The sequence below is a fragment of the Pithys albifrons genome, chromosome Z (genome assembly GCF_047495875.1).
Source record: "Pithys albifrons albifrons isolate INPA30051 chromosome Z, PitAlb_v1, whole genome shotgun sequence".
Lineage (NCBI taxonomy): Eukaryota > Metazoa > Chordata > Aves > Passeriformes > Thamnophilidae > Pithys > Pithys albifrons.
The window spans coordinates 66,488,398-66,501,912 of NC_092497.1; the positions used below are offsets into that span (position 1 = coordinate 66,488,398).

The 13,515-nt window shown below is 35.6% G+C and overlaps 1 protein-coding gene across 18 annotated transcripts in view; it reads right to left on the reverse strand.

Moving 5' to 3' along the window:
• Positions 1-6,618: 6,618 nt before the first annotated feature.
• The window catches only part of PTPRD (protein tyrosine phosphatase receptor type D), a 368,346-nt gene continuing 361,449 nt past the window's right edge, over positions 6,619-13,515 (reverse strand). For all 18 annotated transcript variants that reach the window (XM_071579825.1, XM_071579819.1, XM_071579818.1 and 15 more), the window contains one exon: positions 6,619-11,621. In XM_071579825.1, the coding sequence (XP_071435926.1) occupies positions 11,553-11,621 (69 nt within the window). In that variant the 3' untranslated portion in view covers positions 6,619-11,552. The remainder of the gene's footprint in view (positions 11,622-13,515) is intronic.

Here is a 13,515-nt window from a genome sequence, read left to right on the forward strand (position 1 = left end):
GTGAGCAGTGGCTGAGATCACTTGGTCTGTTCAGCCTGGAGAAGAGAAAATGGAGAAGAGACCTCATTGGAGTCTACAACTTCCTCATGACAGGAAGAGGAAGGGCAGACACTGATTCCTTTTCTCTGGTGACCAGTGATAGGAGTAAAGGGAATGACCTGAAGTTGTGTAAGGGGAGGTTTATGCTGTTTATTAGAAACAGACTCTTCATCAAAAGGGTGGTGGACTTGATCATGCTTGTGGATCCCTTTCAACTCAGCATATTCCATGATTCTGTGATTCTTCCTTGTGACACTCAAAAGCAGAAAACATTGTGTGGTATAAGAAACCTGGCATTAGAGAACTTCAAGTTCATCCCAAAGACGTGGATTCTATGCCTTATCCATAAATGGTTACAGTTGGAAGAGACCCATTGGAGGTCACCTGGTCCAATCCCACTGCTCACACAGGACCACAATGAACATGTACCCCAGCACTATATCCAGATGGCCTTTGAGTATCTCCAAGAATGGCAACTCCATCACTGGTCTGGCCAACCTGTGCTAGGAATTAGTCATGCTTGTGGTGAAGAAGTGTTTCCTGATGGTCTCAGAGAACCTTCCATGTTTCAGTTTGTGCCCCTTGCGTTATTTCTTGGATACCCTGACACTCACTGTAATCCTTAGCTATGAGTCAGGTACTCACAGTTTAAAGCTAAACTATGTCTACAAGAGGGATACCAACACAACAGAGTTGCTTTACTAATACCTGAATGGACAGCTGCTCATACAGGAATTGTGTAAACTTTGAGGGAATATTTCCCAAATCCATTTGACAACATGAGATAAATTTCCCTCATTTTTACCCTTATCTAGAAAGGCCTTTAGGTTGCTGCTAAGAAATGTCCTGATAATTAGCATTGCAGTAACTTGGGCAAAGAGAATGGTGGAAAAATAAGTGACAGCTATCCCAATAGACTCAGGAATGTATCAGTTTGCCACCGGGGATGTGTGCTGCTTGTCAAAATCTGCACTCCATTTGCCACTGCAAGATGTACCTGATATTTTAAAATTTGTTCTGAACATACCTATAGTATTGGACAGAACTGGAAAGAGCAGGGGAACAGCTTCTTTGAGAATTAGTCTGTAGAGTCCCAGTTTGAGTTACAGATGCACTTTTGCTGCGTTAGATGTTAGGTATGTCAGCATCTAAAATAGCTGACAATTGAGTATAGTATAAGAAATTTAAATGCTGACTTAAAATACCAACTAGGCAAATCAACAGGTACATAGAAAGGACAACGTTGCAGTTTGCAGACACATTATATGAACAATATTACAGTATTTCATAGGACTGTTAGAGAAAGAGCCATTGTGGACTGCAAGGTACAAATATAAAATATGGGAGAGGCTAAGAAGTCTGTCATAATTCTATTAATGAGTGAAGCCTTGTGTTTATGAAGTCCTTTAGCTCAGCCATGGAGAACAAATATACCATATGGTTTGTGTCAGATTTTTGGTTTAGTATTAGTAGCCTCCCTCCCAGCATTCTTTTCTCCCAGATACTGAAAGTCACTAATTAACTGGTGCCAAGCTGAAACAAATTCACTATTTTGATGATTTTCTTTTTGTTTGTTTGTTGCTCCATGTTTCTCTGTCTGTTTAGTGTGGTCATACTAAGGTTTTCTTTTGTTACTTATATTTCTTGCCTCATCCCTTTAATAAAATAACTTGGTCCAATAATACTTTTAGTATCCTACTACATTGATGAAGGAAGAACAAAGGAAAGAACTTAGCAAAGTTTATGTCAACATTAAATTTTATTGCCTTTCCACTTTTTAAGGATTTTTCTGAGTTTGGTGATCCCGAATTTAAGTTATTTGATTGTCTACCATTCCATGAAATTACAATTTTGTGGTACTTTATAGTGATCAATGAAGTTGTATGCTTATTGGCAGGTAAAAGTTTTGCCCAAAGGAAATTTCTGTCAAAATAGCCAAAGCATATTGATATTAATCTCCCTTCTATAGCTATTAAAAGGAAAGTAAGGTTAAAAGACAAATATACTAGAGTGATGCCAGCAACGACCTGGAGTGGATACCATCAACAGAATTTATTGCATACGTCTCTCTCTGTTACTTTGGAAAAACAAAACAAAACAACAAAACCCCGAAGTGTTTAATTAACTATATGATGCTTCAGTGAGCAAATTTACTTATAAGCAGAAGTTTCTTCTTAACATGACTGAGCTTTTAATGTCATTTAACAAAACACTTCCAAGAGCCTGCAATGCAAAGCCCAATCTTTTTCTATAATATCTTGAGAACAGACCATGCATATACACAAAAGAACACAACTTTCAGCAGTTCTTTTAGCCCTTTCAGAATTTACTCCTAGCAATTATGAAATTACCACAATCACACAAATTATTTACTTGTTTAAAAATATCAATTTTGTAATCAGGCAAAGGAGTATGTCCCACTGGGTCCTCAGAACACATTGTCATGAAAGAGTAATGGAACAAAACACTTTTAAGGAATAAATCAACAGCATTTCTAATTTCAGTCAATCTTCATAATTTCAATCTGAGTACTGTTAATTTTTAGAGATGAAAAATCCCGTCTGCACATGGCGCCCATGTTCAGAGCACATGTACTCAGTGAGCCAGACATAAATATACAGAGATTTTTCTTATACATCCTTAAAAAACTACCAACCATCAGATATTTACCAAATATCTTTCATTAGGTATATTACTTATTTGATACTACTTAACTAAAATTCTACTAATAAGGAGCTCAAAATAGGAAACAAAAATCTTTTCTTGAAGGCAGGATTTTGTTTACTCCAAGATGATTCATTCATATTTATTTAAGAAACAAATATTCATTGTTTTAAACCCACTAAAAAAAAGGCTTGAAATGCATTCCCTTATCTTAAACATATTTGTACATGCATATGACATAAGAAGTAGCATGCAAGAAGGATAGTAGCTCTTTTCCTTCTTTGAGGACACCTTCCATTTTGGATTAATTCTTCAATTAGCCAGATCAACACTGGCGGTGTTTTCATGTGAGGAGCACGTGTAAGAGTAAGGTTTTAATTGAAGCCCTAATGTCTTCATCTGTGAGGTTTGCTTGTAGACTTGTACTTCTCTAGTATTTGCAAAAACTGACTTTTAGTCAATTACTGTTTATATTGTTTATGCATTTGTTGCAGTGTTTATCTCTCATACCTTGTTATCTACGGTTTCTAGACAGTAACATTCTATTTCACATTTTGTAACTTGTGGGCAATGACCATGGTGTTCTTTCTCCTGCTTCTGCACAGAGTGTGCAGAAAAAGCTTCTCTGTAATTGGCTCCCCAGGAACATCAGCTGAAATTTCTGGTTGATGTCTGCTTTGGATGTAACAACTCACAATAAAAATCAGTAACCAAATGTTGTGGGTTAACCCCAGGCAGTAGCTAGGCTCCACACAGCCATTTGCTCACTTCAGCCCTCAGAGGCATGGAGAGAGAATCAGAGGGGCAAAAGTGAGAAAACTGAGCTAAAGACAGTTTAATATGTAAATGGAATGGTACAAGTGCAAGCAAAGTGAAATAACAAATTAATTCACTGCTAACAGTAGGCAGATGTTCTTTCCAGTAAAGAAAGGCATCACACGTAATGGCTACATGAAAAGACAAATGCTTAACTCTGAACATAGATCTTTCTTCTTGCTTTACCCCATTTTTTATTGATGAACATGACATCATTTGGTATGGGCTTTCCTTTTGGTCAGCTGCCTCAGTTGTGTTCTTTCTCAATGTCTTGTGTGTCCCCAGACTGATCACTGCTGGAGCCATGACCTCAACACCCTGAAAACTGCTCTGCCATAAGTAAAACACTGTTAACAACACTGTTTAGGTCACAAATCTAAAATATTGTACCCGAAAATATCACTTGGAATATTATTTCCCACGCCTATATTACAGCCAAATAGAAGTCCACATTTTTCCTCTTTCTCTAAGAGAGAACTTCACTTCACCATGTTGATAGGCAGCTCAGATGCCTACTCATTATTCTCCAGTCTATTCTACAATCTAAACAAACATATTTCTCCCTCTAGGCTGAATATATAGTTTTGGGTCTCAGTCAATAACTCTAGTTTTCTGCATGGTGCTGTAAATTGGGTATGTGTTCTCTAAAACTGTCAGGAACTAAGCTCTAAAGGAAACACACAACAGTATAAGCATTTGATGGAAATGGAATAGCAAACTTCCACAGAAAAAAGTGGAATAAAAGGTGTTCAGACAGAAGGTGTGTATGTGCAAAACGTTCGTAAAATATTCTTTGGAAGTGTGGACAGTTGAGGGGATATTGTGATGAGAAGCATTTTATGTGTACAGAACAGAAGTACATGGTTTTATTGTTGTCAGTGAAAGCTGTTTCAATGGGTACTGTATACTCATCATTAGTCATTATTTTTGTTTTTTTGTGTGCTTAATTTGAATTACCACAGTGCCTGAACTAGATGTCTTGCAGTGGTAGCACAAGCTGGTTGGTTTGGCTAAAGTGACAGCAGTGACGCTGATGTGCGTGGTGAACTCGGAAATCCCACGCAGAGACTCTAGATGACACTTTGTTTTCTTTTGCTGTACAGTTAAGAACTTGCTGTGTTTTTGTAAAATGTCAACTGCAGTAGACTATTGGGCTCATGCAACTCCCTTACACCTTACCAGATTTCAAGAGCAAACTGGATTTTTGAAGACCAGAAGTATAGTAATCCTGATGTATTTTCAAATAATTTCTTTCAGTAAAGAAAATCCTACATTCTGTTTCCTTATTTTTATGTATGACAGAAGGAAAGGCATTTCCAGGCAGTTTTGACTTTAAGGATTTACATTCTAAATCCAATAAGGCTGTTGAATATATAACGAACTACTTTTATTGGCAAAGAGAGGTTGGTTGCTTGCTCCTGCTACAATAATAAAGACTTCTGCTGACAGAAGCAAGCTGAATGCATTTTGGGTTCAAAAGCATCCTATTCATAGTCTTGATGCAAGATTATCTCTATTCACTACAATGTCTCATTTGCAGGTTATCATTCTGCTTTCCTCTGAAGGCAAGTCAGCAGATGTTTCCTCCCATCTTGACTCATTGCATTAGTAATAGAAAAACACTTTGCATCCTACTATGGTACTCTGTATAAGCCGAACTGAAGGACAGAACCAACTCATTTAAAACACAGGACACAATGCAGCAACATTATCCAAATCTTTCAGGTTCTGAATCAAATAACTTTCCAGAGTTGCAGTAGCACAGTATAAGATGCCCTCCTCCTCCTCCTCCTCCAAAAAAAAACAAAACAAAAAAACCCAACCAAACAAAAAACCGCAAAATGAAACAAAAAAAAAACAAACCCCAAAACCAGAATAAAACAGAATAAAATAAACAAATTAAAATGGAGTAAAATAAAAAAAAAAATTAAGAATAAAATGAATTTTGCCACAGGTCTTACAATGAAAATTTATTACAGCCTCATACCTCATCAGTGTTTTATTTCCCCATGTGAAGTGAAAGAATGAAAAAAAATACCACTATATCACACTTCTGAAATGGCTTTAAAGTCAGTCATTCTTTGCCAATGCAAGAGATGCTGATACCATTTGGTAACTTCTGTGGACATTTTTGCCAATTTGATCCAGTGCTGTTGTTGAAGTTTGATTATCTGAAACTGTGATATTTCAAGGTTTCAAAATTCAAGGCTATTTCATAGAATTCAACAATTCCACAGGCAAGATGCATATTTTTATTTTTCCATGTTAAGTTTTATGAGAGAGGAAGTGATGCATCACTGGTAGGTCGGCTTACACATCAGCAAATTTGCTGGCTACTTTCCTCAAAACTCCAAAGCCTTTGAAAAATCATTTAAGTTCATTCTGCTTACAAAACCAGTTAAGAGAAAAAAGAAAAAAAAAGGCCATGTCTGGATCTGAAGTAAAAGGACTCAGCAATTTCTATGAACATTTTTTTCTCCTTCTTTTTTGACCAGTGAAGGTTATAATGTTCTTCAGGGATCACTGGGTACTAATCTGTTTGGTAGTGAACTGTTGTGGACATTGGTTAATGAACAATTTCTTTCAATACATTGCTTATCAGTACTTTTTCAGTATTTTATTTATTACATTACCAGTACCTCGCTCCTGTCATAAATTCACGCAGACTAGGAGGAGCAGACAATCGGTAAAGTAATAGATGAAAATCCCCCTTTTGCCCTAGAATGAGTAGTGACTCATTTTGAGAGATACTAGCATGAATGAACACCAAAGATTCTGGCAATCTGGGAGTTGGGTCCAAGTGATTGTTTAATGTAGAAAAGATGTAAGTATTATTTTCTTTGGAAGTCTGTAGCAATTGCTTTGCTTTGAGATGGGCTCATTTCACATTTCAACACTATTTCTAAACTGTACTGATTTCAACGTGTATGACATTTTTTTCTGTGTTAAACATGAATTATACTTTGTTAAAACCCCATTAACTTAAAAGTTATTAAGGCATACACAGCCACATATTTTTGTCAATACTCATTTTCACACTTTATTTTGATCCATGCTAGACGCACAGAACAGGAAAATCCAAAGAAGTCAATGCTGACATTAAAGGGTACCATCTAAAGCCACTCAGACAGTTAAAGAAATCCTTACATAACACAGCTCTAAACCACCTTGCACACACTACGCAAAAAAGATTCAAGCCAAAGGCAGCCTGCAATGCAGTAATTGTAAAATCCACAAAAGTCAGTGGAAAAAACATTAATAAGCCTCTGTAAGAATACCAAGGCTTCACACTTACACTGTTATCACCATCTTAAAGTGGAAATTAGGCTAAGAACAATACATGTTCTTAGAAATCAGCCTAATGTTAAAGTCTTGCACATCTCTCCAGCACAGAGGATTCTTTTTAAGATGTACTTAATTCTGTTTGCTATCCGACTGTATTCCTTTGCAAAAGTAATCCTGGGATACAGAACCTGCCTTCTTTCAAAACAAGCAGACAGAGCAAGACTTGTTTTCTTTGACTAGATTGCCATGCCACAGCCCCTCAATACACTTGGCATGTTCATCTAGAACTTTTCCAATATGTTTAAAAACTCTTGCACAGTACTTGGACAGCAATCTCACAGACCCACATTTGCCCTCGCTGCACATGCAGTGCATAACAGAAAATCAGTCAAAAGTTATGATGGCTTGCCACAATTTCAGTAACTGAATTCTGACAAGTGACTTTGGATTTACCCCAGAACCTGCCAAATCTGCAGGAATTAAAAATTCACTATTTACCTCAAATATGTTAATATTTTGCCCTCTTTGGGTTGCACCTAAGAATTGACAGAAATCTGTTTTCTCAGTGTAATGACAAATTTCTAAAGCACAAACAGGAATTCCAGAGGCATGTAAAGCATGATAATTTCAACTAAATTCATGATGTTATGAGAATTTATGCCAAAGAGTTTGCCTACACTGGCTCAAAGCTTGCTGCTAAAGATGATATATATTTGCTAACCCAAGAATGCATTCTCCACTGTCCAGCAGCTAGTTAAGAAGATTAATGGCTGCTTTGTAGGTCCAATTAAATTCCTTTATCACCAAGAGGGACCAAACAAGTTTTGATTTCAAAAGTACTGCTTAAGAAAGAAGACCAGGGCTGCATAACACTGACATTTTATTAGAATTCATCTGTAACAAATGGAACTTGTGTCAGCAAAGAACTGATTTTCATACAGACTTTCTTTTGCCACCAATGTAACGAAGTAAGAAAATAAAAAGCACGCCTTTCATTCTGTAAAACATTTACGCGTACTACTAATTAGAGGTAATTGTATCTTTTTTAACAAGCCATTTTACAAGGTAAGTTTTTAAATTTTTCAGTCTATGCATCCAAAACAAGAGCAAAGAACACAAGTTTTAATTATCTTTGTAAAGACACTCCAAGCTTGAATGGCAAAGCCACATAATGGATGGTTATAATGAGACCTGCAGCCTTCTGATATCTGTGGAGTATCAGGGCACCAAGAAAATTAAAAAAAAAAAAAAAAGAAAAATAAGAAAAAAGAAAGAAAAAAGAAAAAAGGAAAAAAAAAGAAAAAATGTGAAAGAATAAAAGGAAAAAAAAGCAGTTGCTTTTTAAAGTAATTGCAAACTCTTTTTTTCCTTTTTACATGTTCTGTGTCATTTAAATACATACAAGTGGATTTTATAAGCAGTTTCTTACAGATGGGTTCAAGTTATTGGCTGTAGAATCAATAGGGCAGTGCATAGTACAAAGGTATATATAGAAAGTGCAAATCTCCTTAGAGGGCCACTCCTTCCCCCAGCCATCCTCTCCACTATCTAACCACTCAAATAATTTTTTTTAAAAAAGAGCTAAATTAAACTTTTGTATAAATCATTTCTATATATTTTGTGGGGGTTTTCCCCATTGCAACTAATTACAAAATTAGACATAACTACACATATAAATGCAAATAATAGCACCGTATTGGTTATGCTGATGGAACCAATTTTAAGCTTGGAAATGTATGATGTATGTAGACAAAGATGCTCACAAATTAAATTAACTGTAGAATGCATATATTAGAATACAGAAAGTGGAATGCACATCAATGATGCTAAGAGTTATCTTAAGAAACACAAAACCTAAGAGGAGTATTTAGTCGTACAACAGTTTTCCTCACAAATTGGCTCCACTTTTTTGTACTTTTAAAAAATTCCCTCATTTTCTTTGGAACTTGCAAGATAGTCTGCTAGGGAAAATGCACTGATCCTTTTACAGATCCAGTATACAGGAACCTTCACTAGTCTATGTTCCCAAAATGATACCTTTTTTATTTTTTTGGTTTTTTGATTCCCCATATTTGAGTTGAAGAACATAATCACATTACATAACCTGGCATTTCAATAATTAGTTTAAAGTGTAAATCAAGAAGAAGAGAAAGAAACATAGTGCACATTCTTCTCTGGTTCAGATGTAAGTTACAGAATCTCATTCTGAGGTAGCCTTCTATAATACTTCTATTCCTATATATATATATATCTATATTTTTGTTTTTATTTTTTTTGGTTTGGTTTTTTTCCTTTATAAAAGTGCTCAAATATAATTGCTGGAATTTGGTCTTTCATATTTTTCTTTCCGCTAGCAGTGGGAAAATTGGAAGAAGAAAAAATGTTGAGATCACACTGACAAGCCATAGCAATGCTCCTATTTGAAACCCCATAGAAAGAATTCCTTTGATACTCATGTACTGACAATGGCAGAACACATGATGGAAATTGAAGTCAATGTATGGCATACTATAAAGAGTCTTTGTGCTGTTTAGAAAATTTTAATTGCTTTCTGGAAGAAAATCTACTGTCATTCTCCAGTATGTCCTGTGGGCTCAGTCTTGCTAGCCTTACATGAACCTTACCACTGACAGCAATGGTTTGACTTTAGCAATTTATTGAAACCAGCGAATAAGCAGGGCTTGGCCCAAAATAAATTAAAAAAAAAAAGATGCATAAGCACTGCTAATGTCAACTACTGCTACCATACTGCTACATTGCTGCAATGATAACACTATAACCAGTGACACAGTGGGTTTGAAAAGCCAGACATAAACAGATTATCAATTTGTGGGCTGGTCTGTTAGAAATATAGAAAGATAAAGGGCCTTGACTACCTATGTGTTTTGGGTTATCATTTATTACCATCCATACTTGATTAGAAACTGGAAATGCATATTTTTCAAAATTGTCTGGTACATGTATTAAAACGTTTGAAACGAATAACAAAGATATAACCAAACCAAACCAAATACAAATGAAGGCTAAATTAAAGAAATGCTATTCAAAATAGGCATCAAATATAAGGCACTCTAAATGTAAAATTAAAATAAACCCCAGCATCCCCAAACAATGCTGTATGCCACAAAACATTAGATTTCACAGAGCAATGTGTGTTTGGCTTTGCCCTGTTACATACGAGAAATGTAAATTATATAGCGCACACTATAGACAGTATACTATTGAATACAATTTTAAAACATCTTAATACCTAGTATATTACAACATTCTCCCCTCCTAAAGGGATATGCACTGACCTTTCCCACATGCACACCTCCTACATTTAATAATATGGTTTCTTATTGCACTATAGTGTTACAAATATTGAACTTCACTTGAAGCCTAAATCACATACTCTGTGTGCGTGTGTGCATGTGTATGTGTGCGTGTGTGTGTTCATGTGGAAATGTAGATAGAAATATTATTTGGGAGAGAGCTGATGTTCAAATATCAATGATGTGCATTCCTCATTTCGCTTTGAAACAGAGGTTTATGGAGTTTAAAGATGCAGAGATGATCAAATAGCAGTTTGATATAATTGTAGTATGCTGAAAAATTTTCCCAATTCTTTGATAAATCCAGGTATGTAGAACTGATATGTTTATGTGCGTGTGTGTGAATAGAATATCTACCCATCTATATCTCTGTAACTACACAGATTCAGATAAGGGTAGACAGTAATACATAACATATATATAAAAAGAGAGAGGGTATGAGTGTGAATGTGCATATGTGTGCGTGCGTGTGTACGTGCTAGCCACATCTTTATACTTTGCGCCTCCCTGTTGATTCCAAAAGAAACCAAAAAACCCCATTTTGATTTAACTGATTACAGTGAATATTTTCCTAAAGAAATAAATCAAATAGAACTATGAAATTAATATCTAACAAGACTGTGGTACTGTAGGACTGCACAAAAATGTGCAAATTTTCAAAGTATTTAACATTTCTACAGCACAATATTACAGATAACCGTTCTACAGTTTAAAAAAAATCTACATTATTTAAACAAAAATATTAACAGTTATGCAACCTTTTCTTTAATTCACTTCATTGAATGCTAAACTCGTTAAAAAAAGGAAAAAGTTTACACAGTTAAAAATGAAGCACAGGTCAGCAGTATCTTTACAATACTAAAAAACTAAATCAAGGACTTCCCTTTTAAACATTCCCACATTTCCCCTAAAGTGTTATGATGAGCAGTATGACAGGAGAGGGTGATGTTGAAGTAAAGAGTCTGCTTTGTTTGAGAAGTCAGGACCCAATCTTGCAACAAACATCTTGCACTGAAATGCAGTTCTCAAAACTCCACTTTGCAAAAGCATGTAATCCTGAACAAGATGATAATTTTTTTTCTGATAATTTCCTCTTCCCTTTAACTTCAACCAGTGTTGAACCCTTGAGGTATCTGTAAATGAGATCCTTCAGATGCCTCAGTGGTCAGGATTCTTTTATTATGGTAAGGTTATTAAACTGTGAATTCTTGGTCCACATGGAATAGTTGTTGAGTGGGGTATTTTTTGTTGTTTTTTTGTTTTATATATCCCCAATACTTTTGTTCTTTTTTTTTTCCTTTTTTTTTTCCTTTATATATCCCCAATAATTGCTCCTTAGCTAAGAGTTAAGAAGTACTTCTAAAGCACATCATATGGCTCAGAAGCGGCTCTCTGGATCTTAAAGGGCCTGCAATAAAAATCCACAATGGGTTTTTATGTTGCATAGTGATCAAAGCTGCCCAAATATTCCAGTGCGGCTCGATAGCAGAACTGGTATTGATCCTAGAAAGAAAGACAGAAAACAAAAGCCATCAAAAAGCCAGTTTTTTGATTGGTTTGTAATTTCCTTCAACAAGAGTGAATACTTTGTAGCTACAAAGAAACACACCACCTAGACATCTGCAGTTCAGCAATGTTCACTTGCCAACATCAACAGAAAACTGCTGTGAATTACAACAGATGAAGATAGATGCTCATTTAATGCAATAATATTTCCATGGAATGCAGCTTATATTTGTGTAGAGACTATATACTCACCTACAGACTGTCTGTTATTCTGCATTAAAACAGTATCATCATAAAGCTTTCCTCTGATGGCAACATGCTAAGGTGCTTTTCCCCCATGTATTTGAAAATAAGTAGCAAAATATTCAATGAAATTTACAGAAAATACAACACACTAAGTGACAAAGTCCATCAGGGCCTTCATATGGAACGTTACATGGAAAACCATCAGGTTAAAAGTCATGTTAAGGAAACAATGGGAACCTAACCTTTTAGCAATATTGACCTTGATGAAGATACCTTAAGCCTGTGGCAAGAAAAGGGGCTAAAAAAGATGCAGCTAAAGCACCACATTCACACAAACCAGACTGCAGTTCAACCTACACCTGGAAGAAGAGAGAATTTTAGTGTAGTGAGAAATTTGCTTACACCTCTGACAAAACCATTTGGCATTTTGCATTTTTCTCACCCTCATAAAGCAGTCTTTTTGCACATTTATGTTATGTTGCACAATTACACTAAAATGGCACAGTTGTGTACTCATTTGCCACTGCCACTCAGGGTTTAAATGGTAAAAAAGAAAAAAAAAACAAAAAACCCAAGCCATAAAAGAAATAGCTCCAAAATATCAATATCTGATAGGGCTATGTGGTAACCCCATATAGGTTGCACTCATTAAGCTCATAATTAAAATTCTTTTGTAGGCCAGGTAACTGATCAGATTTGCTTCACTGAGGTGGTGTGATCACTAACTGGGTTTTTTTTTTTCAGTTGGAATAGTTGGAGAGGTGGCAGAATGCCTTAAACATATGCCTAAATTTTAAGCATATGTGTGGTCCACATGGAGTTCAAGTGCTTTGTTGAATAAGGATTAGATTTCCTGGCAGTTTATACTGAATGAGAGATTTGTTTTCCACAGAATCCTGAAAGAAATCAGTACAGAACACTTTCAGCAGTGGAGATGAAGGATAGCATACAGAAATAAGTCAAAGCAGGGAAAGGGATAACATTGTAGAACTGAACTCTGTATTTGTCAGGTAGGCTCAAAGAAGCATAGTTTTTCTGTATACTGTAGTTATTTCTTGAATCCAAAATGACAGGAAGCAGTCACTTTTCATTTTGTGTACTCAGAAGAATGATGGGTAATGGAAAAGAAATGGAGTTAACTCTTCACTTTGGTCACAGTGAGTTACTTGGCTAAATGACAAGATTAAAAATAAGTATCTGTATTTTTCACAGAAGTTTTCATGAAGTTGTCTTTTTAGAAACAGGACTTCCTACCTTCTGTTGAACAAGTTTACTTTCTTATGAAAAATGGCAAACTCTGGGGAACCATTTTAAATTTCACACACTGTAATTTGAAGGCCAGTGTCAGTCATATATATACATATATATATATATATATACATATATATATATATATATGTATATGAATGACCTAAAATGTTTGCTTCTCTTTCCCTTTTTCTTAGTTCTCCTAACCTATTGGCTCTGGCTTAGTTCAGGTCTTCTGTCCAGAAATTAGAGCAGAAATTAAGTATAACATTAACTGATAATGTTTAGGCATTCTTTATGACATGACACAGTTCCAAGTATGCAGGCCCAGGTAATCAGTTGATACTGCTTATCCCTTTAATTCTTTATGCCACTTCCTGCCAGCACAGAAAGTATT